This window comes from Accipiter gentilis, chromosome 3 (assembly GCF_929443795.1).
Source record: "Accipiter gentilis chromosome 3, bAccGen1.1, whole genome shotgun sequence".
NCBI lineage: Eukaryota > Metazoa > Chordata > Aves > Accipitriformes > Accipitridae > Astur > Astur gentilis.
In genome coordinates, this window is record NC_064882.1 from 15,826,276 (window position 1) to 15,852,586 (window position 26,311).

The window sequence follows — 26,311 nt, forward strand, 5'->3', positions numbered from 1 at the left end:
ATGTATTGTGGTTGCTATTATAGAGTAGCTCTCCCATGAATACTTCTTATGCTAGTACCCACACACTACTCAAGCTGCTACTTTTGATTTGGTTATTACTTGGGATCTTCTAGTTCCAGGAGGCACTTACGTATCACTGGAATACTTTACACCTCATCATAAGCTGAAATACTTGATCTCATTAGGATGTGGTCTTGAGATCTCTCACTATTACTACCTGTCTGAAACTTGCAGTTTCTCTAGTCTCACTTCCTGATTGCTATTGTCATCTTGATCAGGGGTCACAAGCACAGTTCTAATTCTTTTTTAGAATTAGATATTTTTTTTAATCAGGTCAGCAGAGACTTCCAATCATGAAGACCTACTGCTATGCTTTTTTTCTTGCAAGATGTCCATGCTGTTGCACTTTATGTAATTTTTCATAAATGGTGCCGTTTTGTCACCTGCATATCCTGCTGTACCATTCTTAAGTCAGTAGCCTGGCAACAGTGTCCTACTGATTACTTTTTTCCCTACCAGGTCTCTGAATGTCTGTTATACCAGGGCTGTTGTATGTAGGCATATCCAAAGGTTTATGAGCAATTCATATAATACGAGATGTGTGCAGCTACAAAAATGGCAATTTTAAATGGCATTACAAATACCTATGTAAGATTTTCACAAAGCTGGGTGACCACAGACAACTGGCAACTGCTGTAACTCCTGTTCCAACAGACTCATCTGTATTGCTTTACAAACATCATTCAGGATAATACATTCCTTCTGCTGCTACCTACAAAAAAACCCATGTTGTGGATTACAAAATATTGTTGCCTCCCATCCTCCGATTTTACCACCACAGAGTCTGCTTAAAAGGATCCGAGTTCTGACTGATCTAAGCCTCCTTGCCTTTAAGATTCCACAAACTATTTTGAATTCCATCCTCTGGCAGGAAAGAGAGATGAACTGGCAATGTATGTGCTCCGAATACTGCAGAGCCAGGAAAGGAAATCCAGGATGAAAATATGTAGAATATAATTTTATATTAATGGCTCAACATGTTTGAGATGATCAGAGACTACATATACATATATTGTTTCAAAACAAAGTTGTGGCAAGGTGCATATAGTCATTAAATTATAGTTTCCACCATGGTATTTCTCTTAACAGTAATTGAAGAACCAATGATCTTTTGTTCAGTTCTAAAACACATCTCAAAACCTTGTAACAAACTTCAAGTGAAAAGTCTTGACAATACCCTTTGGATTCATGTACTAAAGTTAATGACAAAGCCTTAAACAGAAGCCCATTATAATGAAATTTATTTAAATTCTTGAGCACACTATATTCATAACTTTTTAGCACTTCCCAATGAGGCGTGTACTGTATGTTTCTATAAATTATGCATTCATTGCATAAAACTGTGTTTCTAACAGCATACTATATAAATTATCACAAAAACAGGTGAACCAACAAAAGATTCTTGAACACATGTAACATTGGTGGGCAGATAATATCGGTAACAGCTTATCTTCATGGTAAGCAGCTCTAAATGAATCCCTCTTGCATTCATTTAATTAAGAAGCTGAAAAGAAAGAAAACAAGATTAAATGCTGAGAAATGCATATAAAACATAGCATCACAATTATTTGAAAAGAATAAACACAGACTTCAAAACATTCATTTGAAAAGTCATTTGACATTTGTGTAATAATCTCTTAAGTTTTTATATCCCATTTAGTAATTACTGAGCAAGCATGAAAGTTATCCAATAAAACTTGAGTGACTGAAACTTAAATTTGCCTATTGAAAAAATTAAAAAGCAAAATGCACTTCAAACATCTGTTCCCTTTAATCAAGTTCTGCATCTGCTCTTACTATGTAAAGGGAGAACTACCTCTCCCAGGATGCTTCAGATTTATTTAAAACATTCTTTTTCTGTTGAAGTTGCTCCAGAGTGGGGAGGGTATAGAGAACTTGGCAAGGCTCTGTAGGGTTATAGACTCTTAAATTCTTAATATTTTAATAGATGAAGAAGTTTCAGATAACATTCCTGGTTTTTTACTCCTGGAATGAAACTATTTTTAAAAAAGTAGACATACATTGCATATCACACCTTTCTAAGTACTTTACCAAAGAACTGTTATCTTGTAAATTGGGAAATGAGAACACAGAAAGACTTGTGCACGACTGTAGACTGAGTTAACTGTACAAACAGAAAGGCAATGAACTACTGAATGGAAGGGTTTCTTCACTGACTCTAGCTTCACATGGAACATCTTTCATCTCCTTATAGATATGCAGTGTGCTCTAGCATACCTGTTGTAGTAATTTCATCAGTTTTCCATTCATGGCATAATTAGTTAATCATTACAAAACATAAATACAAGTGTCATAAGCTTAAAAGACTGTGTCAGTATAAAGATGTTTCCTGCTGCAAAAAGCTGACAAGCTCATTAGGCAAGACATACAAACCAAGGCAAGACAGATGGCAACTGGCTGGGTGCTGGAGGGTGAAGTGATTACTGAAAGGGAAAAGCTAGCAAGAACAACTGCATGAAGAGGTGAAGTGTAGGGTGCTGTGGAATAATTGCTGGAGGTGACTTATTGATATGTCCCCCTTTTAAGGGAAGGTAAACCTCCAGGGTGGAATGAAGCAGATATGCAAGGAATCTGTTCCATAATAATTCCCTAAGCAACAAAACCTTAGATGTTAGCGACACCAAGGGAGCTAGGGTCAGCACACCAAAGAAAGAGAAGCAACACGGAAGGTGGAGCGGAGTGGAGGTGCTGCAGCCAGGCTCTGTGATATCATCACAGGGATAGGGAGCTGGAACTACTGGAACAAGAATGGAAGGTCCCTGCATTGAGTCCACTGAAGCAAGGAGGTGAAACAATGGAGTTCCGTCAACGCTATTGCCTTACTTCTGATTTGCAGCGTAAGTGCTCAGTTCTGGAGTAGGGACATGCTAAATCATGTTCTCTGGGTGAACTTTGCTCATTATAATCTCATTATAATACCAAAACACACCTCCATCCCAAAAGCTACCTGCCTCTAAGGTGCAACCACCCCTCACTGAGCATGCGCTCTGAATTTTCTCTAGCATATACCTTTTCTGAAAAATCTAGAATGACAAATTGGACAACATCTGTTGGGATAGATCTCTAAAACAAAAAAGAAGCCATGTCCCCTTCTGCAAAGCAGGGGAAAGCAGAACAGGAAAGGCTGGCCAAACTGTGCCCTTCCAGACATTACGCAGCAGGAAAAGGGTAGAATAGGTTGGAGAATATGGTGAACTGTAATACTTGCAGGAAAGCCACAAAAGCAAAAAGAGGCATTCTTAATGGTGGTAATCACAGAAGGAAAGCTCTACTCATAGAAGAGCATGCAAACTGTTTGCCACAGGAAGAAGTGGTATACACAATTTGCCTCAATATAATTTGCCACAGTAAGAGAAGTAGTATAGAAAATGCTAAATGTAAGATGCGTTGTTTTGACAACTGTTTATTATTGTTCTCCTGTCTTTTAAAATAATCCTGGTTTCAGCCATTTTGAAGAAAGTAGCTGATTTCGCTGAGCACTATAGACCTGAATGTGAATGCTGGTGTTTATCAGAAGTAGATTTATCAGTTCATAAACTTGAGGTGAATCAATTTAATTATGCATGAAATCAACATGGAAGATCTGAACAGTTGTTTGTACTACTCAAATTTATTTACAAATTTAATTTTATATGCTGCAAATACTATTTGTTCTACTTACTAATATTTTACCAGTATATCTCCAAGAAATAACTATTCCATTTTATTCACTTGCATTTAATTTCAATTGCTCCATATTATACAGGATTTCTTTAGTGAAACTAATTTAATTACAATGAGGGTAGACATTTCTTGTATCGTGTGTATGGTGAATACAAGGAATCTTCAAGCTCTGGGCATCTTGCAATTTGTCTGTTCTTGTTGCATTGACTGTTTTTCTCTAAGCAATGAATGAATACTTCATGTCTGACTTAACATTTATGTTTTTTTGATGAAAATAAGGCATCTTTTATTTATCGTGCTTTCTTGCAGCTTAGTTCATTTTCTCTGCTAGTCAATACAGAATATATATTTTCCATTCCACCAATACAGAGTTCAGAAAGCTGATTATTTTTTACAGTTTAACTAAAAACTCTTCACATTACTCTTTTCAGTGATACCCAAATACAATGGCTCTAAAAGATAATCTGAAAATGAAACACTCAGCTGCAGGTACGAAAAAAATCTTTAAAAAGCTACTTAATGTAAGCTGGTTAATGAAAACTTACAACTTTGAATTTTCAGGTGTTCACATCATTTAAATTCAGATTAAAACAACAGCAAACGATAAAATGTAGACTTGAAAGGACAATTGGAAGTGTCAACAATAATGAAACCATGCTAAAAGTCTCATCCAGAAAACAGCAGAAAAGACAACACAGGGCATTTAATAAGTTTCAGCCAAAGCTAAAAAAAAAAAAAAACAAAAAAAAAAGAGAGAAACTTTTTTTAACATCAGTAAACAGTGGATAAGACTTTTGTCTGTCTGTCCTCTTGAAGAAACTAGTGTTACAAATATTCACATTCCTAACATTCCCAGCAATACAATACTGTGCTACTGTGCTGATGTCTTCTGTTTTGTTCTTACTATCCTTCCTCATTCTTTTTAATATTCTGTGTGCTTTTTGGACAGAAACTGCCTAAAGTGAGGTTTCCAGAGAGCCCTCCAAGCTCTTTCCTGACTAGCAAAGCTAACTTAGAGTTTGTGTTTTTGACGCATAGTTAAGAATAGTATCTCTGTCATTCCCATGTGTATTTATTGACAGATAAAATTCTGTGTTGATATAATGAAATTATATTGCTCAACCACTGAGTATTTGATACTTAATATATCACTTACTCACTTTAAATATTGGGGTGAGAAGGCTTCCAAAAAAGATTGTCTCAGCTATATATTAACACTCTTGTCTTACCCAGAAAGCATTATAAAGGGGAAAATGTTCAACAGTATAAAATAAAATTAGTGCATTATCTTTCAACAGTTAATGACAGCAATTAAAATGAAAGTTTTAGCAAAATGAAAAATTTCATCTAGTTCCCATAAAAAAGGTGGATTAATACAGGCATGAAAAAGCCCTTCCATGGTAAAAATGGCTCTAGCAGAGAGATTTGTTACATGCTAGCTCATCCATCACGATTGTGTTCACTCAGTTAGTAACCTTCATTATGACCTCCATTTTGCATCACCTCTCCCCTTCCAACGCTTTATTGTATAAGGGTATTTTAGCAGCATATTAATTAAACCATTTTTTCCCCGAACCCTAGCCTTTAAGAAGAAAATTCTGTGGAAGGAGGAATCAAAAACTTAATTGGAAAATGTCTGAAGTGGATGAAAAAAATTTGAACAAAATGTTACTCTCCCTTCCTACATATATGCCCTCTTAAAGAGCACACTTACAGACCTGTGGACTTATCTAGTACTCCTCTGGACACTTTTCTGTTTGTCACAGAAATTAATAATGACAATGGCATTAGCAGGGTCAAAGAAATAACAGCATTCCCAGTACTTTCATTTATGCACATTAGAAAGGAAATAACAGTCTTTCTCCAGTTTTTGACTCCTGTTTATCCACCTCTGTTTTGATTTATCTTCACTACATGGAGGTCACTGGCGAGAAAGAGGGGGCATTTTTTTTATTGATGTGTGCTGCTTCATAGAGGACTTACTTGGTTGCCTGGTGCCAGAGAACAGAAACAATGTAATATATTTGACTTTTTTTTTTTTGAAGTAGGACAGTGAAGTTGATGCTTCAGATCGTGCATATGGCATTAAAACAATTTCAGTTTTCTTTAATTGTTGCTTTAGGCATGCCAACATAAACATTCTTTCTTTTTTCTGCCAGATCATTAGTATGTGTTGTTGTTAGTATTGTTAAAGGCAAAGCTTTACTAGCCTGAGGACAATTTATCACATAAAGACTGATAGTTTCAAGGTGAAATCTACAACCAGTGAAAGTAAAAAGACAGACATATTTCACACCTTAAGATATATCTACACTGGCATCAATTGATGGGACATGGAAGTCCTTAGAAGGAATTCAGACAAAAAGATTAATGTATATCAGCATATATGAGTGAAGTTAAAATGCAGGCTATTAAGTGAAAGGGGGAAAGAGAAAATAACAGAGTTTATATACTTGGTCCTCCTTAGTGTTTTGCACGTTCACTTAATTAAAATTCAGAACAACTATGCACATAAACCAAAAAGGCTTTTTTAAGAAACATTATGGCATTGTCATGAAGATGACATAGTTGAGATCACTGAAGTGTCAAAGAATCAATAGTATGTTTATTTAAAATAATGCAACAGAAAATGGGGTCAGAGCTACCCAAGAGACCAACAGAAACCTCAAAGATTTAACATTGGAAAGGAACAGATAAGTAAATTACACATTTGGGAAATGAGCAGACAAAATTTGATAATAGCAAAGCAAAAGGATCAATTCTAGTGACGGTTTACAGTAATTCCGCATTGAGTGAGGATTTAAGATTGTATGTATGATTAATTTATTGCCATGAAAACATAAAGAATCTAGGACAGTCCAAGTAAGCCTGTAAGATCTTGCTTAATTCTGCAGGAGCAGTAACATTATAAAAAAACCCAAAGAAAACTGCATAACACTTAGCCAGCTATTAAATGTTTCTCATGTACTTATGCATCCACAGGGTTCATTCTTTTATGAATTTACTTGATTAGTGTTACTAAGTTGTGATATTGAATCTACTTAGCTCCTTAAGACAGAATTAGGTTTATAAATGTAATAATTCCTTCACAGTAATGACATGATGCAGCACTATCTCATTTTAACAGGATTGTGATGAATCATTCTTTTCAGCACTATGCTGGATTTCTTTTCTTTCTTCACCAGCTTTAACATACTAACAGGTGCATTTCTTTTCCACATGCATTGCAGTATCAAATTAAATTTCTTAAAGTTAAACTTTTAATAGAATTCAGAAGTTCTCTTTCCCTTCCTCTTCCCCCTACCTCTGATTCTTGATGTCCTTTATCTGAGCTTGGATATGAAGAGAGGAGTAAAAAAATCTACATAGGGCTCCAACTTCTGCTAGACACTCCAAAGAAAAGATGTCTGCTATTTCACTAAATACAGGTTCAATTGTGGGGGAAAAAAAAAAACCTTAAAAAAAGAAATATAATCCATCGCACCCAAAATTGACATCAAACAGATTAGCAAGAAAAGAAGGAAAACCCCTACATTACTTAAATTAAATTCTTAAAGCTTACAATACCTGTTACTACAAAATATGTAGTAGACCTAAGCAATTAGGTCTGCAATAACATCAGTGGTATTCTGTAGGCATGCCAACTCACAGAGCATACTCATGTTCACAAGGTACTGTTCAACCTCAGACATCTTAGGTATCATACAGCAGTCAAAAAATCCTAATGCTAACACTCACAAAAGTCATGCAAGGTCTGGAAATTGGCACAGCCGTATAAGCATGTTATTAATAGGTGATAAGCACATTCCTAAGATGAAAGAACTAAAAATGAAACTAGTACAACTGTCAGGTTTTCTTTAATAGCTGTTAAATCACATGGCAAGGAACACAACAACAGCAACTGCTTTTTCCTTTTAGTAAACTTGTTATGAGAAGATGCAAGTGAGCTCAGGCTGTGGGTTGACATTTTTTGGGAGTGCATCTCAAGTGAGCTTACGAGCTGCAGATCAAGCTCATAATTCCTTCTTCTTTAAAGTTTAAGACTTAAGCACTTAACTGGAAGTAAGAATACCTCACACTTAGGAAAACTGGATCCTGTCTTTTACCCCAAGTCAGTCGAGCTAGAAGGTAGTCTCCAGAGATGATGCTGAGAGGCTGTACAGACTATCCCAGATGGCAAACTACTAACTCCATACTAGTGAAATCTTGCAATATGATACTACTGGGCCCTTTACAGACCTCTTTCCTTAGCAGAAATGAGTAAAAAGCAGGAGCACACCTTCTGTGCATATTGCAAGGGGAAGAGCTTCCTTGTCTTGAGTACGATGTTATTAAATGGTAGAACTAATCTGAGGTGATCTAAACTAAATGTCAATTAATCTGCATAAAGAGACCAAGCTCAGTAAACAAGAAAATAGTTCTACAGTCTCGCAGCAGAACCTAATAGAAAACTTCTATGTATTAGCTCAAATGTTAGATCTAAGTTGGCTTCGCAAGGCTGAAACCTTACTAGTGGAACACAACACAGAATATAAAGCTAGATGCTGCACTAATTGCAAGACCTAGTCATAGAAATCAACACTAAGAAGTATCTGAGAAAAACTGTAGAAGTATTCCTCATATGATTCTTTAACAGTGGCTGTAAAAACAATAGAACTGTTAACATTAATAAAGTTCTTTTGTTCTCTACTTATTTCAAAATAGAACTTTCTGAATCTGTTGAACTAATATTTCCCTTACATATATATTAGCTGACATTTCATCGTGCCAGATCTTTCAGCAAAACATTACTACATCTACGTTGCAACCCACATGCCATCCGCTTACTCTTCCATACATGGTAAGAGTAATGTAGACTAACATTCTGTGAAGGATTAGTCTACTAGTTTATGGAAATTAATGTCACTGGAAATAAGGAAATTCTCATCTTTTTAAATGCACTATGGCCAACTAGAGGGGGGAAAACAGCGCTCATGCATATTATCTCTACTGTTAAAGCCTGGTACAGCAAGTTAAGACTATGTCAAGTGTACACATATATGAATATTTTTATATATATGTATATATATTGATCTCTACTGAACTGAAGACTGAAGCAATGGGAAGAACAGCATCATTTCAAATAGGATCAAAAGTCAATGGAACAAAATTGCTAATCCTGGAGAACAAAACAACAGGAAAAGGACTCTTCCTCATTAAAAATATTTAATCATCTTACAAAACAAAACTTTGGGAGAGAAAAATGAACAGGTCTCTCTTTTGTTCCACAAACTTAATGACTCAGGAAATGTCACTGTATTGCTTTTACCTCAGTAGCCTGGTCCATCATTACTACAGAACTGAAGATTTGCTTAATTGCACCTTTCCTTTTTCCCCTACCTAGGCTTTTTCATGTACATCTGAAAACAGTACCAGGATCACAAGAAAATACTATGGGCCATCTGCTCCTGACAGGCTACTAAAAAATATACAGCAGATCAGCAAGAAGAGGTGAATCAGAAATCTAGACTACCTCTGTAGGTGATCTTCCAGCTGAAAGCATCCACCTACAAAAGGTAAGAACTGCATTTTCTTTCCTATTTTTCTACTTTTTCTGCTTTTCAGACGAATTATAACTGTTTAATTGACAGCTGTACATATAATTAAGAAAGACTGTAAGCCTTTCTTTCCTCTCTGGTGTGGCTGACAAAAGAAGAGGGTACTTTCAGTGATAAATCATACCTTAGCACTGTACACTGGTTGGGTGGTTTTGTGCCTTGTCTTATGTACATCTTAGTTACAAAGATGCACAAATAAATATCTAATAAAGGTTTATAAACTCAAGCATATGTTTTGTTTTGCATTTTTCATGGGGCACTGCCCTGGTTTCAGCTGGGATAGAGTTAACTGTCTTCCTAGTAGCTGGCACGGTGCTATGTTTTGAGTTCAGCATGTGAAGAATGTTGATAACACACTGATGTTTTCCGTTGTTGCTCAGTAGTGTTTAGACTAAAGTCAAGGATTTTTTCAGCTTCTCATGCCCAGCCAGCGAGAAAGCTGGAGGGGCACAAGAAGTTGGCACAGGACACAGCCAGGGCAGCTGACCCAAACTGGCCAACGGTGTATTCCATACCATGGGACGTCACATCTAGTATAGGAACTGGGGAGTGGGGGCAGGGAATCGCCGCTCGGGGACTGGCTGGGTGTCGGTCGGCGGGTGGTGAGCAATTGCCCTGCGCATCACTTGTACATTCCAATCCTTTATTACTACTGTTGTCATTTTATTAGTGTTATCATTATCATTATTAGTTTCTTCCTTTCTGTTCTATTAAACTGTTCTTATCTCAACCCATGAGTTTTACTTCTTTTTTCCCAATTTTCTCCCCCATCCAGTGGGATGGGGGGGAGTGAGCGAGCGGCTGCGTGGTGCTTAGTTGCTGGCTGGGGTTAAACCGCGACAGGCACTGTGTATACCACGTCTATGCTCAAACCCATTTAACTGGTCTGCATTAACAGTCATGTTAACAACGTTAGCTTTCGAGCCCAATTTTGGTTTGCTTGAATTAATCACTATTCTTCCTTCTTCTTCCAGCTCCCATAAACTTCAGTGGTAAAAATTAAAAATCGTTTACCTGAAAGCCATTCTTAAACTTATACAAAGCTATTAAAATTATAAGATGAGAATATAATGAGAGATTACCTGTATGGGTAGCCATGGTATTTGGAGCGAAATATTGACAAAAGGAAGCTGAAGAAAAAGACCACCAGACCCAGGCCTACCAGACATATTACTGGAAAGAAAAGAACTTTGTTTATTAGCACATAAAAGATTTAAAACTGGAATCTCTACAAAGAATATTATTTATATCCATCATTTATGGAGAATTTTGACACAGTTAAATAAAAAAATGTTACTGCCTTGACTACTGATGCCCACTATCTTCTGACAGGATTTCAAACACATATGGAAATAATATTTATGTTTATTAAGAAAAAATAACTTGTCAGTGTGAATGTATTTTCAAAAAAAAAGAGCAGTAATTTGCAACTCAAATGTATATGGATGAAGACACCTTACTGCTGATAATGGATTTAATAACCCTGTAAATTCTATATATCAAGCAATATGATTTCAGGTATTTGCTTGTTCTTTCTGGAACGAAAATTACATTTAGAAAAATATCCCTTGACTAATGGAATCATATTCTCTCTAGTCAACCATCTAAGGCTGAAGTAACTGCAAAGGCAGTTTAGTAACTACTTTATCTAGTTCTTAGTGGCTGGAACATTTCACCGTTGTAAGCTCCAAGGCTGATAGCCAAATCACTTTTTACTCTGAACTTGATAGCAATATAAATCTTTAGGTTTTGAAGATAAATAACAATGACACAGACCTTCCAATAGCATCCAGATGCAAGCGCTCTGAGCCTTTTCAGGCAAAGGATGAATTAGCAAAGTAAATGCTTAAATTAACAAATAAAGTTTGGAACACCAATTGGCATCCTGTGTAATAATAGCATAAAACCTTTTTGATCATGATAGCTTGCTCAATTGCATGTAAATAAATAAAAAGAAAAAGCAACATGTTAGAAGCTGATGCATATAATTGAGATGCAACTCATCTGCGTCAGATAATGTTTTGGTTCTACCAAGCTACTCTGATTTTAAAAGCTTCTTTTCTTATACTATTCCTACTTTAGCCAAACCTTTGCTATTTAATTGCAATATTCATGCTTCAAAAGTGTGCTGGCTTTGAGCGAAGGATGAGCAACCATGAAGCTGAGGAAACTGACAATGATGCATTTTTTCATTAAAACTGACCATGTGGAAACTGACATACGTCAATTGAAATATAAAATTTCTGCAGTTATTTTGAGAAAACTAGCCATGTACAAATCTTATAAACACACTTCATTATAAAGAAATCACAACTCACAAATATGATTTCAAAGCATGGATGAATAAATTGCAAAGAATGAACAGTGCAAGGCAGGTACAGGGAAAGCATTCATATAATGGCCACAAGCAGAAGAGAGTCTGAATTTGTACTGCAGCCCCCTGTTATTTCACTGTGTCCGTGTTCACAAACCCAGACCTTAGTTGTGATCTAAGACCAAATTCCAATTAAACTCATGTCACTGTCTCTTTTGACATCAGTATTAAAGCTAGATACTCTAAAAGATATTCAGAATTAAATTATACATCTACAGCTCATTGAAGACGACCCTCAAATCACTATAGATTAGAGATCTCTAGCCAACATTCAACCAGCTATTATGAAGAATTATAGAATGCTTCTATAGAAAATAGTTGGCCAGCCCTATCTGCAATACTGTGTATTATACAGAAGAAGCTAAAGAACTGATCTGGAAAGAGAGGAAGCAGCGTAGGAAGTCTGGTATCTTTCAAAGGTATTCAACACCTTATACAAGAAAAGAAGTGGCAGGGAATATGAAAAAAAGGTATTTATAAAAGGGACAAAGGCAGATGGGCATATTTGTTTTGACCTATGTCATACTCAGTAAAAGTTTGCTTGACATAACAGGAAGTTTAAATCTGGATAAAATAATTTCACATTGTGTGTTTATGCAATTAATTGCCAAAAAATCTTGCAAATATTCTGAATGAAAACAACATTCAGAAAAACATAAAACTTGCACTTCAGGCTAAGAATCTTTAGACACAAATTAGGATGTGTTCTGTACTACACCTGCTGTTGGGCTTTCACCTTCTTCTGGAGACATGATACTGGCAAAGCGTTCCAAGTGAAAGAATTTTCATACTCCTTTGGATGCCGTCATCTTAAGCATCTTAACTGCCTAAATTCACTTTGAAAACAATGTTTTGAAACTCTTGTTCTTTATGTCGCTGACTTCCAATACAAGAGCCAAAAAGCACTTATGCAGTACTACATTGTGGAGATACTGTGTCAAGCTGTACCTTGGCTGAGTATGCTTAAAAGTCTTTTTTTTACTGTTACAGCTTCATGTGAATGCAGTTTTATCAACAGAATTTTTATACTCTCCTCTTCTCCACCCCACAAAGGGTAAAAATTCATTTAAGGTAGAGACCTTCTGAAAACTTAATCAGAGATTCATTTGTAATTTGTCACTGTCTTCTAATTGTCTAAACATTGTCTTAGTTGTACTAAATAACTTACTTCTCCTTTTGCCAACATCCCCTTTGGAGGTAGCAGCTTCATTCAGGAGTACCATTCCCATGGTGATAGCAGCATCTGTATCGCCATTGTCAAGGAAAACAGCAGATGTGTAGATACCTCAGAAAGCCACAAAGGTACATCTACGAACTAAAGCTTTCAAGTTCATAAAATGAAAGAAAGTATTTATATATAAAACTGTATATCACAATCTGTACTGTACCAATACACTCACCTGTGGCAAAAATGTGTAGTAAGATCTTCCCTTGTGCATTCTAGATAAAAAAGGAAAGAAGGTTCAAAAAGCTTTAAAGAACAAATCATCAAGTAGGACACAGAAATTTTGGACAGTTATGGAAATAGCTATTTCCCAATATCTTACAATATTCTGTGTATTGGTAGGAAAGGATTTTAAAAAATGAAAACTATAAGAACCAGAAATCATTCCGTGTTATTGCAGACAATTCCTTGGTTATTTGATGGAAACTGAAGCAGTTGGACTGCTTTATCTTCCTCTACTTTTAGATAAGACATTAGCTCCCTCTTTAGTGTTATATTGCTTAATAGTTCAGCAGAGAAACATCTCAGAGGCAAAGTCCTCAGTCACTTTCAGTGTTTTATTGTCTCATTATAACTGTTACAAATGTGAACAAGTACATAATGATAAAACAATTTAACTAATTTAGCAAGATCTTAAACCATTCACTTAACTGTTTATTTGAAACTGCATAAACAAAAAGGAACAGTTACTACCGTGCATAACATCTGTTCTAAAGAGGAGGCATGCCTGAATGCCATACTGAAGCAGGAATGCATCATGGGAGCTATATCTCACAATTTCAGGAAGTACGAACTTCACCAGAGTTAACCGATTCTTGAATAAGGTTGGATTTTTAAACATTACTTACCCCAGGGCTAGGTAGCAGGATGACTACAAACTTTAAGAATGAGAAGATGTTTCTATTTACACACATGGATAACTCATGGGAGATACTTCAAACATGCTACATCCATAAACAATATCTGCATCCTGTAACACTATACTTGCACTAATCCTATCAATGTTCATATTAACATTTTTCATGTTAGAAATGTTTAAAATTAGACCAAAATGCTCAAAGACATCTGAAATTTGAGTTATACAATTTCAATAAAGCTGAGCCTGAGTAAAAGGATCTAGAAATCTCAACGCCAACATCATCATACTTCATCAGAGATTAGCAGCCTGATTCAGGTTTGAGACTTCCAAATTTCATATACATAGAATGAGAAAAGTCAAATGAAGAATAACAGGATTAAAAAACCACTGGTGGTCAAAGGAGGCAGATGCCAATAGGCGACATCAAGGAAACATAAGTTTTAACACCACCTCTTTGATATAGACATCTACCTACAGTCCTAAATTAGACACTAATTAGAAACACATTAGTAGCCCAAATTACTTTCTCACAACTGCACAAGGTAGAAGGCATAGGGTCACTCTTATGAATAAATGGTTATATTCAAGTCTTCCAGAAGCTTATTACTGGATTTGACAAAATATTAAAAAAAAAATTGCAAAATATTTTGCAAAAAAACAACCTTGGAATCCACGAGACTATGCAAATTGGAAGGGAAGGCCAAAATTACTTTGTAAAAACTTTACCTGTTAAGGTTCAGATTCATGAGCCTAAGAGACTGGAAATCTCCTGTGCTACTGCTATGCTTCAAGTAAGAAAAAAAATTGGAAAGAATGTAATGAGAATCATTCAGTTCTTTGCTTTCAAAAGTTACAAAAGCATAAAAATGAATTAATTGATTAAGCTGCAAAAAGAAGGGCTGAGGAAAAAAAAATCCACATATATTTCTACCCTATTAAGGAAAGCCCCTAATGTAGCACTATCTATCTAGTAAGTTTATTTTACCAATCCCTCACTTAGATTTATAGTAACGTTTTTGTTCTTAGTTTAACTGAGTCATTAGAGAAAAACAGACCAGAGATGTCAGGGTAACTCACTAGACCCTCTCAAGGAAGTGCTACTTTTTGTAAAGGTTTTGGACGGCCTTGTGAATGTAATTTATTTCCTTGATTATCTCATGCAGTATTGCACATAATGTGGTCCTTTGCTATTTCCTTTACCTCGTTGCTTCTGAGAAACCAACCAACCACACACTAAAAAGCTGTTTGGTAGACAACAATTCTGTAACTTAGTTCCTATTTTCTTACCAGACCATGAGTTTAATTCACTTTTCTTACCAGTAGGAATAACAGCCTCACAAAAGTAACTGCTCTGCAACTGAGAATTTTAGATCTGTAAGCAGCTGAACTATGCTGGCTTTTTTCCCTCTCTTTTGGAGTCTCACATCATTACCCCTAAATCTTCCCTCACATTGACACTATTTTTGCTTCAGTTGTTGCCTTCGAACTTTAGTCATCATTGTTGAGCTTTCAGCTTCACTAGTTGCCTTTTGGCTTCAACGATATCAGCTTCATAAGTTCACACTAACACTGAGCATCTCACTTGCCTCAGCTCTATGATGTTGAAGTAAATATTCAGTCTTACTGAGTTGTGATTTCAATGCAATAATTAGCTTTTAACCACAGAATATATAGCTTAAAGTTATTTTTTTTTGCTCCTGTTTCTAACACTGTACGTTATGTCATTACATTATTTTGATATTCTACAAAAGAAAGCAACAGTCCTAGCTCTGAAAATAATGTTTTACAGTATCATATTTCTCTAGCAGTGAAGAATGCAAAATTTTAGCAAGTGGTTACTTGGACAGTTTTCCATCTGAAAAAAATGAGATGGTATCAAAAGATGTACTCATTTTCTAATTGCTCTTTATCTCCCTCACTATGCATTATGAAAAGAAGAGGGGAATGTGGCACTCAGATAAACCATGGCTAGCAAATGGTTCAGATGCTCATGTCTTCTGATAAATGTATCCCTCTGTAGCAATTTTTTCTCTGTGTAAATCCAGTTGTATGTCTTCTCAAATTTGGAATAATTTCACTTTTACATATTAAACTTCTGCTGCTCCTTTTCCCAGCTGGTACATGCTTTTCTTAGGAATTGACAAAATACATTAGTTAGTGCTTTTGAAAATTTTCTGAATGTTTTGATACATGAAGAGCAGTTTCAAAGTAGGATAAAAAAGACAGTGATCATCAAAATTCTTAAGATTATTCAGAAAATGATCAGCAGTAACAAAGCATAATATTTATCCCTGCAAAAGTCAAGATGTCTTGATCGGAAGTATTAAAAAAACCCAAGACACCAAACCCAAACCCAAAACAAAACAAAGAAGATTGGATCAATAAATTCTAGAATGCTAGATACCTTACAAAATGAAATTGATTACTAGTATAGTTTGGATAATTTTTGTTAACATACTTTAATAGAAAATTTAATCACTCTTAATTCCAGCCAGAATACCCAAAAGGAAGAAAACCTGACAGTTCATAAGTTTATTGTGATATATAATTTATATCTTTACTTCACAAATTTAGTCCTAATTAGTAGTGAGTAGGGAATAAAAGAAGGAGGTAAAATAGCTTGACTAACACTTGATTACTTTTGTGAAAAAGTTTTGTGGTCTCATTCATATTCTGCTGGATTTCTGCCAAGAGTACAAAATCCGGCATTAGCATTATACACATAAAGAAACAATTATCTTTTAGTTGCAGATCATGCAGTTGCTTAATAACACGAGTAAGAAAAATAGAGAACAAAATATTTGTCTACTCAGGTCTGTGCTCAGTTTACTGTTAACTAAAATGGGGATAGATTATCACACAAACTTTAAAACCTTCTGGTTCACTTTATCATACATGGAACAAAGAAAAGCACATATATCTTTCATGAAGGAGTAATATGATCAATGGGAAAATCTATGGTGTTTTTTCTTCTCTCTTTTTTTTTTTAGTTTTTTTTTTTTTTTTTTTTTTTTTTTTTGCTAAGGTGTGATAATTAGAACAGGAGAAATTCTTTGCTGACCCCTTATGAGGGGGGCATATTTTGCTGAGAGATACTTGTCTTAACTTTTCATACTAATACTTCAAGGTCTAAAATACCTGCTATAATTTCAGAAATACTGACCACATTACAGGTTCTTTATCTCAACCATTTCCATGTGGATTTAAATTACAACCTACATTTGAAAAATGCAAGCATAACATGCATTCTAGTCATTTTATTTGGGAAATATTCTTCAGCTACATGCGGTTCTTGAAAACAAGTTATTAGCCACTTTTCCCAGCTCGAGAATCTGATTTTTTTTATCACAGGTTGAAGAAATTAATGCAGACAAAACATATGGTTCTGCAATGAAACACGGTTTGTTTCAAAACATCGTTGCTCTGGTTCAGAAGGAATTCTAATATTCCACTTACACTATTCAAGGTGCAATCAATTCTCAGTTAGACCATAATCATCCCAGTGGATGATTCAACAGGCCTTGAGGTCTGAGAAAGGAGACAGGTTTAAGATACCAATCACTGTATGTTTCATCTCAGTGAAGAAGGATGACTCGCAACTCAGAACTTGAAAAAGTGGAGCACAGTCTGTAAATTATTTATTTGAATATGAATTTAATTTAAGCACGAATTGTACACAATCAAGATGTACTTCAGTATTCTTGAATTGTCTGAAATCTAGTTGTACTGATACAATAATCCTGAATATTCTTTCAGCTTAAAACCTTCTGGCTTCAGCTACACCAAATGGCTTTTCAAGAATGTTAGGAATTATTACACGAGTTGGCACTGGAGTTCCCCTCAACTCCTTGAAATATGCAACTCACAACAGTGAAGTAGCTGGAAGTTTGCATTTCAACCATTTAAATGCCAATCAAACTACACCACTTCCCTTCTTGATGCTTTTTCATCATTTTAACAGAGCAAACAATCAATTTGATACTAATACAGAATCTCCTATAGTGAAAAAGTTTATTATTAATTTTATTAGTTTCAGCTTCAACTTATGAAACTGTCTTTCCAATCCACAGATAATCTGATGGAACCATCCCTCTTGTGATGCTCTTAGACACTTGAGAATGGAAAGGTCATATAAAAGTTTCAGGAGAAGAGAAAGACTCTGGAATCCACTTTACTGCAACTAATCCAACTGCAACAAAGTAGCATATACCTGTCTAAGTTTGTGCTAAATCACTAATCAAACATTCAGGGAGTTTCAGCCTGATTTACATCCTAATTATTCACATTGGTGTCATCTTTTAGGATCACCTAAAACTAACTCTGGAGAGATGATTTTTATGTATATTATTTATGACCTTTTTGGCTTTGTAAATTACATCTGATGGAGGTTCAGGGTTAGTCCTGTCCATCTAGCAAATTCTTATACTATGGTTTGCCACTGTACAAAATATTTTTTTTTTTAACCTTACTTGCATTTTATAATTTGTCTCTACAAATTTTCTTGCCTAGAGACATACAAATCACAGAACTGTACACATCTCCAGAACAGGTAGATGTATAACAGTACTTTAGTTTCCTTCATGTTAAGCATACCAGAGATTTTAATTGAATGAATTTTTCTTAATAGTTTCCTTTCTTAACTGTTAAACACAGATACATTGCCTAAAACAAACTCTGAGCTATTTATAAGTATTTATGATGCTATATCATTTTCTCTCACTAACACTTTATGCCAAACATGTACCTTATTTTCAAGCACTTTATTTCAAACACTAGACTTAGTATGTTGTCTCATGTTTCTAAGTACACACTTGATCATTCAGCATGTACACACACCATCTCTCTTGCTTTCTCTAAGCACCTATAAATCTTTTCTAGACTATCACACATTCTTTTTCTATATCATAAATCATCATCAATATGACTCTAAACTGGCATTATACTTTCCTTCATTGTTAAAGACCCAGGCAGTATCTTAATAGACATAGTTTATTCTTAGCTGAATGCACTTGAGGAATATTCAATTTAGTAAAAGCTATCTGTGGATCCAAAAGGTAAAACATTTAACTTTGGACTATGCTTCTGCATCTTTTAGCCACTCAAATATGTTTCTTAACAATTAAAATAACCATTAAAATTATTAACTGATGCCTAAAGAAACCCTTAAAAATGCTGTTGTCTTCAAACTGCAGTCAGTGAACGCCTCTTGGTCTGTGGACTAGTGGTCAGGTATTTGCAAAAGCAAATAAAAATGGGGCTAAATTTGCTTTGCAGGGTCTGCACTTCCATTGGAAAATTTCAGAGCCAGGAATTGAAAATTATTGAAAATTACTGAACTAGAGAGTTGATAATTTCATACAGAGGACACATGCCATATTTGAAGGTAATTCACCAAATTCAGTATCATTCATTTAGCTGATGGAAGAGAATTATGTTGCATGTTGTATTGACAAATGCCCAGGTATAAATTTAAGGTCTCTGCATATCTCTCTGACATCTAAGAGACTTTAGTATCTTTCTTAAAAGGTCATATTATGAATTATTTTAAGGTCAAGCAGTAGGAGAATGAGGTAATAGAAGGAAATTTCTTGAATTTTCTAGCTATCATCTCCTTATGCTTTGTTATGGTTAGGAGGAGTCATCACGCAGACTCCAGAAGAGCCAGAAGAGCCTACAAGGTTAATAGACAGTATTGGTGGATAAGCAAGTAAAGAATAGAAAACATGCAGTATGTTTTGCTTCTTTGGATATTGATTTCCATAGTTAATTAAGAAGCATGTTTAAATATTATATAATTTTGTGCTTTTAGTTCTATCTTCTTCCACAGTGGTGTTCTTCCCTTTTTTCTTATCCTTAAGATCAAACATACAAAAACCTTATCTCACTTCTTTAGTTGTCGTCATCATTCACTTTTACATAATGTCTGGGGAACACAATTTGATTCCATTATGCACAACTGATAGTCTTACTACCAAGAGCTAAATGAGTATTGTTCTACTGACTTTGACTCAAAATTTCAGGTTTTTATGCCCAGTGACTTTGCATGAGCCCTACTGGCACACAGAAAGACATCTCCCATTCAAATTCATTCTGTAGTTAAGCTTCCTTATATCAAAGAGGCACTTAATAAACTTTATTTAAATTCACTCCGTAGGACAGGAAGCGTCCTTCAAAACAGGAGTAATTTTAATGTTACAGAAAAGATTTGTCCTTTTCTTTGTAACCAACCAAATTTCTTTTTCCTTCTCAGTCAACATCTCATCCACCTACACAGCTGTCACATTAAACCCTGCCTTAGGAATTCAATTTAACAAACTGAAAAGACATTTCCATTTTTACTTAGGTACATGTGTTTCATCAGCATCAAAGTTAACTAAATTTAATATTAATAATGAGGAAAATTACCAGGTTAATAGTAATTGCTAATTCCTATAATAATGGTAAAGATTTATCTCCTGCACAGCAAATAATTTGCTTAATAACTGAAACTCTTTTGATAATGAAAATATTTACTGTAACTTTTAAACTTACTCCGTATAATAAGGATTCATTGTTACTGCTAAAGGAAAAAAATATGTGACACATTACATTCAAATCAGTTTTATTTCTCCAGGGAATGGCATAAAAACTTGATCAAAATGGATGCTCATTAGAAGTACTGATTAGTGTCTACCAAAGGGAGAAATGAAAGAATTGAAGAAACCTTTCAACTTCAACACAGCCTATCCAACCTTACTTTTCCTTATCTTTCTTGCTGTACCCTCACCAGAACTATATTTACAGCTCAACACTGGATACTCCAATGGCTGTTCAGTTTACTACAGTCAACATACTCTATCTATATTCAACTATAGTTAACTACAACAGTAATACTGATTGTGCAGTTTACTTCACATTGTTCCTCTTAGAAAATGAGAGCTCTTAATTCCAGTTAGTTTTCTTCTGCCTCTATGTCTTCTTAATAAGTCTATCCTCCCTAACTCTACCAACAGTACTTCAATACTCTTGTCTAGTTCCTCCTCCTTGTCTTTCCAAGAATGTCAAACTACCCTGCACTTTTTTTCTTTTAATAAATACCTGATTATTTCCTCTGACTCTTATTATCTATGACCCCATTTCTGTCAGTAAAGTGAGAAAAAGACACCAGCAGCCTGGAACCTCTTCTGCATGAGGAAAGAGTAGGATTTTTCAACTTGGAAAGGAGGAAAGAAAGAGAAATCTATATGGTGAATTCTATAAAGCCCCAAATAGATGGAAAAAGGAAAAAAAAAAAAAAAAAAAAAAAAAAGGACTACGTCCCATGACTTATTAAAGTCACACAATACAGTTATCATGCAAATTATAGACTAAAAAAACATCCTAAAGGAGTAACTTCTGCATACTACATGAAATTAATGCCGAAAATTCATTGTTATAGAATGTTGTGCCATAATTAATTCAAAAAAGGATTAAAAAGAAATAAGAATGTATTCATCAGTGGCTAGGAGCTGTAATATTCTGTATGCCTGAGCTGGCTCAAAAATCCCTAAATCATTGATTATGGTTGGATGTTTTGTTTTGCACAGTCCTTCTTTAACTATCTTCTTAACAGTCATTGCTGCACTTATACACATGGATGTAAACTGTGATGATAACTTGAGAAGATGCTAAACTTTATTGTTAAATCCTAATGTGTTTAGATATATGCTCTTCTTCTATAGTAGAATTAGGTATGTAGCCAACAAACAGATTGTCTTACCAGGATTACTCATGTGAATAAAGTTATTCATCTGTGAAAATTATGCAGTCTTAGGGTCCTCAGAGATATTCAAACTCTTCAGAAGCAAAACCCTTGCATTACAGTCTGCACAACGTCTAGCATGTTGATAGCTCCACATTGTTACTGCTTTCATATCCATTTAATGAAAAAAGATTTTTGTTTAAATAAAATCTATTCCATGTTCTTATTTTAAATAATTTTTTGTTTGTGCAGTCTGCAACATTTATTCTACAGCAGCTATAGGTCCATTTCCTTGATGACTTTTTGTCGTGGTTTACTTTTTACTTTTACGTGATAACTTTTCTACTTCACAGGGAATTCCCAATATTGATATAATCCTACATAACCCCCCAAATTATTATGTGTGTGAATTACACCCAGTTGCTTGAAGCAGTGATCATCAGGCTGATGTGAGGATAAATACTATCATATATTGAATAAACCTGCCTTCACAATTGCAAATGATAACAAGGCTCTGTTGCTCCTGGGAAGGAAATCAAAGTTGGTCAATTTCAAAGCAAATTGAAAGCAGATATTTAAAAGACCAGCGTATCTTTATGGATGATTAAATGCAGCCTCAAATTATATTTATAACTAACTGTTATTCAGTATTACTTTTTCTCTGGGAATAAATATTAAAGCATTCTCTCTGTGCCCCCCGCAAAAAATTAAAAAACAACACCCTGCCAATCTACGGCTAGGAAGGATCTGTAAAATAGCATGAATAAAAGTAAACTTTGCCTTTTGTTTTCTTCCTAGGCAACAAAAAAGCTAAACCATAATGGATCTCATTATTCCACCCCATGGAACATTCTCTTCATTTTTTGAATGAAAACATCACTGGAGACTCCACTAATTCTACAAGGCTGGCAAAAAATCCAAAGGGAAGCCAAAACCTTATGACAAACAAGATTGTTATACACAACAGCCATGAACTGCAGCATTGGAGGTTCAGACTGGATGTTAGGAACAACTTTACTTCTGTAACTGCCCAGAAAAATTATGCAATCCCCATCCTTGGAGTTTTTAAACACTTGCACTAGACAAAGACATGGAAGACCAGATCCAGTGTTGGGGATAATCCTGCTTTAAGAGGAAGACTGGAGTATGTGATCTTCAGAGGTCCCTTTCAACAAACTTTTATTTGATTTCCATGATTATTTCTTGAAGTTAACTCCCCAAGACAAGAGCAAGGGAAGCCAAATAACAACAAAACTGAGCAACAGTCATGTTGTCAGCATAACATAAACCCCTGAAAGTTTCAGAGTAGTAATAGCCTGAAAGTCACAGAAGTGTATAATATAACATATCCAAACATATTCTTTCACTGTTCTCTGCTAGGGTGCTCACCCACAAGGACTTTTACTAGCTTGGGCACAGTTTTGGATGTCAGCTCTACGTATTTGCTCCATACCCGAGACAGCAGCCTCTTTCCTGAGCACCATCTGAGTGACTGAGCAGGCAACAGTGTGCGTGCAGCAAAGCTTATCAACTCTGGATCAGCTTGAGCACTGGCAACCGGGTACTTTGTACTGCATTCCTACTAAGAGGAAAATTGTATTGGGATACCAAGACAACTCTGTGGATTTGGATATATTACAGTTTAGATAGATGAGATTTCTGTCTTGGCAGGGTAGAGTTAAACTGTTGTGGACTACAATGCTCTTGGAACAAGAACAAAGGCAGTGATGCCATGCTGTGCTGGAGTTTGACGGGAGTTACCACTGTACTCAGAGCCAGCCCAGTGTCTCCACATGCTCTGGACCACACAACGATTTCACCTCAAACACTGCAGTCTAGAACTAGCTTGGGCAACTGAATTTGAAAGATCTATAAATCCTTATTTCATAACGTAAAAAGAATATCAGAATTATGGGCTACTTCTCACACGAAGGACCGTTTCTCAATTTTTTAAAAGCCTATTCAAATTTTTATTCACTATTCTGCAGCCTGGAATTTTACAAGGTCTATGTCAAAATTTAGTGATTTTTTTTTTTTCTTCAATTTCTAAAAGGAAATTTTACCCAAGGTAGAAGATACTACAGACTTGGTAACATGGCCACCATCAACCACCTCTAAGGAGCCTCAGAATGAATGAGAACCCAGTTTGGGACTTTGGAAATGAAATAATGCCTCCTTGTTCTGAAGTACTTGCTTAGCGTGATCTTTTTAATGTTTTCAGAAAGTGTTAAATCTAACCCATTTCAGCTAGTCTGATCTGCTGCTAAATGCAATATCAGTATTTTGGCTGTTAGAAAACATATCACAGAAGTAAAATTAAGTAAAAAAATAATCAAAATGTCTTTTTTTTTTTTTTAGAAGTGTTTTATTGATGTAACATTGTACGTGCTGTATTATTACAGTGACTTCCATTGTATTACTAGTAAGATGTTGTAACTATCTGTTAGGACTAAAACTACTTGTTTATAATATTATAAAAATTTTGGACATACATCTAGTATGTAATCAGGAACATTGTATAGATTTTACTGAATTTAATTTTGCTTTATAGTATAATTGAAACAGAACGTCTGACATCTTCACAAATCCTTCTTACCCATGTCCTAATTATGTAGCTACAGCTCTGGAAAAAACATCAGATCTTTATATGGAAACCATCTAGCAGACTGGGTAGAATCACTATCTAAAAGCAAGTACAGAAATGCAATGGAAATTCGTATTTTCTCATTAGAGGTATTAAATACTCACTTTACAGAGAAACACAACATTGCATTTCAACATCTAGCAAGAAGTGACAACCTTGTCTGTGTTCTTACTACTACAAAGCGAAAAGAAGCAACCAAATGAAGCAGGTACATTACCAGGATAGTAATGTCTCGTTTTAAAATTCAATTCATCTTTTAAACTTCTAAGGATAAAGTGAATGTAGTACTGTTTATCAATCTGGCATACCTTTTCCTAATTCCCACATCTTCTATCAACATTTCCTGAATAAATAATGAAAAAACAATGAAGCAGCTAATAAATACTATCAACATTGAAAGGATAAAGAAATATTAATTCTTTCATGCATAACTGTTAAAATCTGTCAAGATTTCATGTCACTTGTGAAATATGTGTGTGACCAAAAACTCAGCTCAATAGTATTGAGCCATGAAATGAAACCTTAGAGAATTCTTTTTGCAAGTGGCAATGAACAACCTCACTGAAAGGATTCCTTTCAGCCAGCTGCTTTAACGTAGTTAGCCAACTTCCCAGTTTAAAGACAGTCTTTGCCAACAAAAAGATATCACTTTCATGCCTGAGTCAGACAAACAAAATATGTCATGAACAAAAGTTTTATTTATTTTTAATCTCAGCTGGGGTTTAGGTTTAGTTTTCCAATTCTCAAGCAGCCAACAGGATTTGTTTTAGGTAACAGATTTGTTTAAATTGTGGCAGTTCAGGAAAAGCAAAAAACATTAAAAAATAAATTGTGACTATACAAAAGGCAGCAAAAAGATGATACTATGTAAGATGAATACTATCTATCATTCAAGAAACTTTTGATCTGAAATATAATAGCTGGTTTTGTGTACTTTTAAAAAAAATGTAGCAATTAAATTAATAATCACGGAGTTTTGACTTGGAAGTTTTCATGTAAAGCTATTTAACTCTCTCTTCCCAAGAAGTGGTGCACAAATTTAGAAATAATGAACAAACAAATGTGCTTCCAAAACTTTAATGAATACAATGTGATTTTGACACAACATTAAACAGGGTATGATATAAAACTTGGAGAACTGACAGAATCACAGAATGGTTGAGATTGGAAAGGACCTCTTGAGATCATCTAATCCAACCCCTCTGCTCAAGCAACCTGCTAGAGCAAGTTGCCCAGAACCGTGTCCAGTCAGGTTTTGAATATCTTCACAGATGGAGACTCTACAGCCCCTCTGGGCAGCCTGTTCCAGAGTTTAACCACCCTCACAATAAGAAGCGTCTTCTTGTCTTCAGACTGAACTTCCTTTTTTTTCAATTTGGGCCCATTACCTCTTGTCCTGTCAGAGGGCACTACTAAGAAAGTTTGTCTCCTTGATTTCTTCCCATCAGGTATCTATACACATGGATAAGATCCCCCTGAGTCTTCTCTCCTTCAAGTTAAACAGTTCCAGCTCTCTCAGACTTCCCTCATATGAGAGATACTCCAGTCCCTTAAACATCTTTGTAGCCCCTTGCTGGACTTGCTCAAGTAAGTCTGCATCCTTCCTGTACTGGGGGGCCCAGAACTGGACACAGTATTCCAGTTCAATAGGGAATATTGCATTTACTCTGCAAAATATGATCATAACTTTGAAATTAATTTTGCAATGGCTATCTACGGAGCAAATAAGGTTTCACAGGTAGCAAAATTGTTGTGAGGTAAATGAATGTAATGAAGCAAGAAGATATAATGGTGGTGTTCTCTTTGGATAATAAATGCCAAAGACAAAGGCGGATAGGGAAGCCAGAGGAAGGGCATGATCTAAGCCAACATAACCTCAGGGAGACAACAAGGGAGTAGCTATGATCATCAAACTCTGAAATCTGGCCATTACTTCAAATTGGGAAATGTTGTTTTCTTGCTCTTGTTCTCCTTACAGGAATGTATCTGTGACAGGATGACTTTATTTTAATAGCAGTTAAAGTTGACTACATTTTTCATTTAATGAGCAAAGCTGATTAGAAGCAGGGTTTAAAAAAACCAGATAGTATATGAGTTTTTCATACAGATTATTAAGACATATTAAAAAAAAAATAATTTCACTTGCTC

The 26,311-nt window shown here is 35.2% G+C and overlaps 1 protein-coding gene across 1 annotated transcript in view; it reads right to left on the reverse strand.

Moving 5' to 3' along the window:
• Nucleotides 1–1,284: 1,284 nt before the first annotated feature.
• TUSC3 (tumor suppressor candidate 3) overlaps nucleotides 1,285–26,311 on the reverse strand; it is a 135,800-nt gene continuing 110,773 nt past the window's right edge. Inside the window, exons 8-10 of the mRNA XM_049790928.1 lie at nucleotides 12,884–12,958; nucleotides 10,424–10,514; nucleotides 1,285–1,564 (exon numbers count right to left, since the gene is read on the reverse strand). Of these exons, the coding sequence (XP_049646885.1) occupies nucleotides 1,549–1,564; nucleotides 10,424–10,514; nucleotides 12,884–12,958 (182 nt within the window). The 3' untranslated portion in view covers nucleotides 1,285–1,548. The remainder of the gene's footprint in view (nucleotides 1,565–10,423; nucleotides 10,515–12,883; nucleotides 12,959–26,311) is intronic.